We start from the raw sequence: 7,203 nt of genomic DNA on the forward strand, positions 1-7,203 counted from the left end.
GTTTTTTTCTTTATTTTACTCACTTTTTTTTAAACAGTTTCACTCCAACCTATTCACGTAACATGACTCATGTTTTTAATGATAAAATAATTATTTCGATAAGCACTGTAATTAAAGCTAATTATCTTTTTAAAAAATTGGGTTAAATATGTTTTTAGTTCCTATACTTTGGGGCGATTTTGGTTGTAGTCTCTCTTTTAAACTATAGTACAATTTAGTCTTTCAACTTTAGAAAATTTTGGTTTTAATCATTTTTATTAAATTTTTTAAACTTTATTTACTGTTTCAAGTACCTTACATTATAGCATTTGGATTCTTTACACTATTTGATATATTTTTGCTTCAATGTTAACTGAGAAACGCGTTTGAAACAATAAATAAAGTTAAAAAATATGATAAAAAAGATTAAAATCAGAATTTTCTAAAATTAAAGGACTAAATTGTAATATAATTTAAAAAAGAAATTAAAACCAAAATCGTCCGTATAAAAATTAAAAATATATTTAATCCTAAAAAATTTGAAGATGCCTACCAATAATGACGATTGACGGTGACTAATTTTTCTTGCAATAAATAAATGTAATTGGATGTTACCTAACAGTTCGCAGGAAGTAAAGTTGACGTCCGCGTTTGATAGATAGAAGAAAGATCTAGGAAGAGAATAAGTAACTTATGAGAATCTTCAGCTATAAAAACTTGAATCGATTGTGCTCTAATTTCGAATCTTTCAAGTTCGGATCGGACACGCATGACAAAAACTCGAATTTGCACTAAACATCCGTTGGTTATTTTAAAGGTACACACAACATAACTGTTTCTTTTGTTGTTTTTTAGTTTAATTTTCATGTTATGAACTCTTAATTTGAGATACTCTTAAAGAGCGTTGACCTTCTCCTCTTTCATGACTTGTTGTTACTATTCTGATTGTGGAAAAACAGAGAGAAAGAAAGCAAGTTGGTGGTTATTCATGGACCAGACCACGCAGCGCGTTGTACTTCCAACACTATTTCAAGAGAGATTGAGGATGGTATCGGAAATAGTTGAAAAAGGTAAAAGTAGTGATAGCAACAAGCAGATACTGAGGTCAACGCTCAAGGATATGAACCCTGTGGTGCAAGAGATCAAGCAATACAATGAACACTTAAATCCACCCAGAGAAGAAATCAAAACCCTTATTTCAGAAAAAGATGCGAAAGAAGAGCCCAAAAAATTTTGTTTGGACAAGTGTCTCTTTTGGTTTCTGTGCAGATTTGGACACAAGAGGGATGGTTCATTTGCTGGTGGTGACAAGGAAGCTCTTGTGGCAAAAGATATTGAAGAGAAACTGTACAAAGTTAGGGAAATTCTTGAGCTTCTCAGCAAAGAGAATTTTGAGCAGAAGGTTGGTGGTGTTGGAGGACCTATCAGGTTTCCTTTTGGTGTTCCTGATAACCCAGATTTCACTGTTGGCTTGGATGTGCCGTTGAGCAAGTTGAAGATGGAGGTTCTCAGAGATGGTGTGTCTGTTATTATGCTGACTGGTTTGGGTGGAATGGGGAAAACCACTCTTGCTACAAAGCTCTGTTGGGATGAACAAGTCAAGGGTGAGTTTTATTTATTTGTTTTGCGATGATTTCATCAAACACTTTGACTAGTTCTTTTTTTAGATGATTTCATCACGCCTCGTCAATCATTCATAGCTTCTTCACACGTTATCTCTTCGCTGTTTAATATTTTGCCATCAACTACTAGTTAATATCAACCACGTCTTAGTATTGAAAGAATATTAGTGGCAGAAAGAGATGCCAAAAGAAATATATTGAGAAGTTGCAGACATGGCATGCAAGTATTTCTTGAAATTTTATTTGTAATAGATCCAAGTGATGGCTTGTGAAACATTTTAATCCATATTTCTGAAGGTAGAGGGAGCAGCTCAAAGCAACATTTGGCTCGTTTTCTAGCGATAATCACTTGTTTTGTCAACTTTTGTGACGATGTTTGGAAAGAGCCATTATTCACCTAAGATTGTTACCAAACATGTGCATATATATTATCGTTTAAGAAGTTAATATGAGAACAAAAGGGTCCATGGTAATCCAACTTTCATCTTGAGGGCATAACCTGGGCTTTTCCCATTTTCTCCAAATGGTATTTCAACAAATTAAACAAGCATTTTCTTTTAATCCGTATTATTTGTTTTTCTGTCAAGTGTTCTTATAGCAGAATTATGCTTTTGCAACATCCACTGACAATGAAATGAATGTCTTTCATAGTGCATACTAAATAGTACAAGATATTGAATACTCTGTACTTACAGATCTCTTTGGTTTCACCTAGGTAAATTTGGGGGAAATATTTTATTTGTCACCGTCTCAAAAACAGCCAAGTTGAAGATTATTGTAGAGAGATTATTTCAACACTGTGGATATGAAGTACCCGATTTTCTAAGTGATGAAGATGCAGCTAATCAATTGGGACTTTTGCTAAGGCAAATTGGTAGAAGTTCAATGTTGTTGGTACTGGATGATGTTTGGCCTGGCTCAGAAGCCCTTGTCGAGAAATTTAAAGTCCAGATACCAGATTATAAAATTTTGGTGATTTCTAGGGTTGCATTGCTTAGATCGGACATGCAGTGTATCTTAAAACCACTTGGTCATGATGATGCAGAAACTCTTTTCCGACATTATACGCACTTGGAAGAAAGTGGTGCAAGTATTCCTGATGAAGTCATCCAAAAGGTGCGAATCGAATTGAGTAATCTGTACTTTGTCTTACTGTCTGAAGTTATTCACTTGAAGTAGAGATCACAATGATACATTACTTGTATTTTGGGTTTCAAAGTCATGGAAATTTGGTCACTGATTATTTTTGGTTGCTAATCAGGTTGTGAGAAACTGCAAGGGTTTACCGCTTGCCATCAAAGTAGTTGGGAGATCACTCTGTAATCAGCGTTCTGAATTGTGGCTACAGATGATGGAGGAATTGTCCCAAGGTCGTTCTATACTTGATTCTAATGTTGAACTAATTACGTGCCTCCAAAAGATATTGGATGTTTTGGAAGATAATCTTGCCATCAAAGGGTGCTTCATGGACCTAGGTTTATTTCCTGAAGAACAAAGAATTCCTGTTACTGCTCTCATTGACATGTGGGCAGAGTTGTATAGACTAGATGATGACGGCAAAGAGGCAATGGCCATCATTAACAAATTAGACTCCATGAATCTAGCTAATGTCATGGTAGCCAGGTACAATTACTATACATATTTTTTTCTAGGCCACTTAATCCTATTATATACGCAACATGTATTTATGCTCTATTGTGAACTCAAGTTAAAATTTGTAACTTTTCTTTTTGGTGGAGCTTTTTTTAAATCTTGTGAGCGAAATTTTCTTTCTGAAGGAAATTAATTTCTGCTTATTTACCAGGAAAAATGCTACTAACACAGACAGTTACTACTACAATAACCACTTCATCGTTCTTCATGACCTTCTGAGAGAGCTTGCAATTTATCAGTGCTCCCAGGAACCAATGGAACAGAGAAAAAGATTGATTATTGAGATAAATCAAAATAAACATGGGGAGAAGACAAAATTTCTTAGCTGGTGTGTTAAACAGAAGCCCCAACAAGTCACTGCCCACACATTGTCTATATCAACTGGTGAGTTACACCTTTTCTAAAATATATACTTATAGAGTAAAAAATATGTACGAATGTTACAGTAGTCTGCCATTCATTACTCTTCCACAACTAATGCCATATGGGTTGCATTTGCAGATGAAAATTTCCCTTCAGATTGGCCCCAAATGCAACTAGCTCAAGTTGAGGTTCTAATTTTTAATCTTCAAACTAAGCAGTATTCCTTTCCAGATTGCATGGAAGGTATGAACAAACTAAAAGTTCTGATAGTCACAAATTACAGTTACTATCCTTCTGAAATCAACAACTTTGAGCTACTTGGCTCTTCATCCAACCTGAGAAGAATCAGATTAGAGCGGATTTCTGTTCCTTCCTTTGTTGCAATGAAGAATCTTAAAAAGTTATCCCTCTACTTTTGTAATATGAAACAAGCATTTCAAAACAAGGACCTGCTAATTTCATACGCTTTTCCAAATCTTGAAGATTTGAATATTGACTATTGCAAGGATATGGTGGGATTCCCTAAGGGGCTCTGTGATATCATCTCCCTGAAGAAGCTCAGTATTACTAATTGCCACAAACTCTCTGCATTGCCGCAAGATATTGGAAAATTGGAGAATTTGGAACTCCTAAGGCTCAGTTCTTGTACCGATTTAGAAGGGATACCTGATTCTATTGGAAGACTTTCAAATCTACGACTTCTTGACATCTCAAATTGCATAGGCCTTCCGAATTTACCGGATGACTTTGGTAATCTGTCTAATCTGCAAAATCTTTACATGACAAGTTGTGCAAGGTGTGAATTACCATTGTCAGTCACTAATCTTGGGAATTTAAAGGTGGTGATATGTGATGAAGAGACAGCAGCTTCTTGGGAAAATTTCAAACCAATGCTTCCCAATTTAAGGATAGATGTTTCTCAAGTTGATGTTAACTTGAATTGGCTTCATACAACTTTCTCCTAATACTTGCTTCACACAGTTCAGGTTGTCTTTCAAAGAGTCAATGATCACACCAAAAAGAAAAATGAACAAAAGACAGTTTTCACGTAAATTATGGTAAAAGGAAGCGCTCCTTTGTGACTATTCAAGTTCTACTTAGAGACTCAATGTATGATCAGATATTATATCCATCCTTTTATTATATATCCATCCAATGATTTGAAGAAAGACAGTTTGAGTGGTATGAAACAACTGAAAAAGCTGGAATATCTTGGAACACGGCCAAAGAATGTTATAGGAACCTATGCTTTTTGTTCATACTTTTCTTGAAGACTGGAAGATACCTATCATGCTAAGTGCAGCAGTGAAAATTTATGAACAGGTCAATCTGATCATGGCTGATGTTGTTGTTAGAAGGTATGGTGGGAGGCTCTTGAATAATTTGATGTGCTGTAAGATAATCTTGTAAAGGCACTTATAATTATAGACAGGAAAGAATCCAGATCATGCCAGTGCAACAGAGAAAATTTATGTACAGGTCCACCTGAACATGGCTGATTCTGCTGTTACTCTAAAGTAACTTGATGTTCTGTATGATGATCTTGTAAAGCCACTTATAACAATGCACAGGAAATAGAGCTCTACTAATCTGGTTTGATTTTTCTGCATGGAATTCTCGCGAAGAAGAAAGCTTCTATCTTTATGTGGAAATGGAGAAGCAGACAAGAAAGGAAGAAAATAGGAGGTTATTTTCATTGGGCTATTTAAAAGTATTCCCGTTTCAAAATGACTCCTTGTTTTTAAACTTTTTGACCAAGTTAAAATACCCTTTTTATAACAATTTTAAAAATAATTACTACTTAAGAAAAAATTGGGTAAAAATATTTTTATTTAATTAATTTTCTATGCCTATTTGTTTCCAATAACTCAACAAGTGAGGGAAAATTTACTTCTTTTTATTCATCCAAAACATATATCTTTTTCATTATTGTTTATTATTTATATCTTATTTTTCAAATTTGTTGAACCTATTCTCAACAGACAGGTAATTTGTTGCGAATGTGTCGTACGAAAGAATACGAAAGTCTAATGGAACCCTACCAAGATTAATATGCGATGTAATCATGATAATAATAAAAAGATCCTCTAATCAATGATTTATTAGCTCCAAAACCAATGTAATATGCATCTATGAATTAGTTAATATATTCTAAACCATATTCATTTACCTAACAATTCATTCCTGGTAAGTATGTATGAATTAGTTTTTGAAATATCCATTTCCTTGATAACTAAAATTTATATTGTGAATATTATATAAGTTATGTTTCGTTCACTCCGACTGCTCACGTTACTTGGAAATTTACTTGGAGTTGGGTTAAAAGAATTATTTATATGTATTATTCTTCCTTAATTTATTAAGATGTATATCAAAAATAAAATTATCATGAAGGCTTAGTAGGCATGAACTCAGAACAAATTATATTATAATTAAAGTTTGTAAAATCAAATATGTTTAAGAATACAATTATGTTTTAGATATATAAAAATAGTTTATATTATGAAATATATGTCTATATTTAATTATTGATTATTTTCTTAAAATTAGAATTTAATTTCAAGATATATAAAGACCAACATGATAAATTGAAAGGGATAGAAGGTTAAAAAATTTACTGAAATTTTCTATAAGTATTCCCGTGAAAGAATAACTCTTAAAAGAAATTCATTTAGATTATATTTAACAAAGTTTATTGAGAAAAAAATGGTACTTAAAAGCTATTAGATTAGTTTACTCACTAATGTAAAAATAATAAAATAATAATTTAAAAAGTATAATAGTTAAAAGGTTAAAAGCTCTTTTTGGTCCCAATTTTGGTTCAGAAAATTCGTTTTGGTCCCTGAGTTGAATTTGTGTTCAATTTCGTCCCAAAGAACAAATTTAATGTTCAATTTGGTCCTTTTCATTAACACCGTTAAAATTGTTAACGACAAGGTGTCCAACTCTGCAACTGCTATGTGAGGTGTCAGTTTTTTGCTGACTAGGAAACCTTTTCAGTTGGAATTAGAATTTTTTTAAAAACTTAGAAGGGCAAAGTGGGAACATTGACCAGCTTTGACTAGATAGACGTGCCAATGGGGTCTTGACACGTGTTTGCCTCTTTCCCATCCAAAATTAGGGTTTGCTTGGGGAAAAGGGAAAAGGTTTCCTCCTTCACCGTCAAGAGCGTAGACGCGAGAGGGTTTTCTGATACCATTGGGTTTATTGTGTTCTGTGGTTGTTTCTGGTTTGCCAATTTTTTGCTTGCAGGTCGCGAATGGAGAAGAGTAACGGAGGGGCTTGCAGCGGCTTTCGTGATGTTGGCATCGTAGCGGCAGTGAAGGGTCACGACGACAAGGAGGTCGTGCTTTAGTGTGGTGACGCAAAAACGATTTGGGATGGTGCTGCGATGAGGTTGACGACGACCTACTGAGGTGATGATGATGGCTGCACGATGGTGGAGGTTATGGTGGCCTGAGAGTTCGAAGACGACTTTGCATGGTGGTGTCAAAAGAGATGATGGCAATTTCTGAGTTTCTGGGTTTTCCTCTGCAGGTCTGGTTTTGGTGGATGATGGTCGTCTCTCGCCGAAAGAGATTGTGCG

The 7,203-nt window shown here is 34.5% G+C and overlaps 1 protein-coding gene across 1 annotated transcript; it reads left to right on the forward strand.

Annotated features, from left to right (window-relative positions):
* The first annotated feature begins 609 nt into the window (after positions 1 to 609).
* On the forward strand, positions 610 to 5,222 carry LOC106768721 (probable disease resistance protein At5g66900). Its single transcript, XM_014654009.2, has 6 exons — positions 610 to 796; positions 939 to 1,583; positions 2,317 to 2,717; positions 2,863 to 3,224; positions 3,406 to 3,638; positions 3,756 to 5,222. The coding sequence occupies exons 2-6, from the start codon at positions 968 to 970 to the stop codon at positions 4,580 to 4,582; spliced, it is 2,439 nt and encodes an 812-aa protein (XP_014509495.1). The 5' UTR covers positions 610 to 796; positions 939 to 967; the 3' UTR covers positions 4,583 to 5,222.
* Positions 5,223 to 7,203: the final 1,981 nt, after the last annotated feature.

The sequence above is a fragment of the Vigna radiata genome, chromosome 7, assembly GCF_000741045.1.
Source record: "Vigna radiata var. radiata cultivar VC1973A chromosome 7, Vradiata_ver6, whole genome shotgun sequence".
Lineage (NCBI taxonomy): Eukaryota > Viridiplantae > Streptophyta > Magnoliopsida > Fabales > Fabaceae > Vigna > Vigna radiata.

What these genes read in the sequence shown, in the direction of transcription:
- LOC106768721 (XM_014654009.2), top strand. Translation starts at nt 968, where the DNA reads ATGGACCAGACCACGCAGCGCGTTGTACTTCCAACACTATTTCAAGAG. An exon ending in TTGGGATGAACAAGTCAAGG is followed by an intron (nt 1,584 to 2,316) that starts GTGAGTTTTATT and finishes GGTTTCACCTAG; the next exon opens with GTAAATTTGGGGGAAATATT. An exon ending in CTGATGAAGTCATCCAAAAG is followed by an intron (nt 2,718 to 2,862) that starts GTGCGAATCGAA and finishes GTTGCTAATCAG; the next exon opens with GTTGTGAGAAACTGCAAGGG.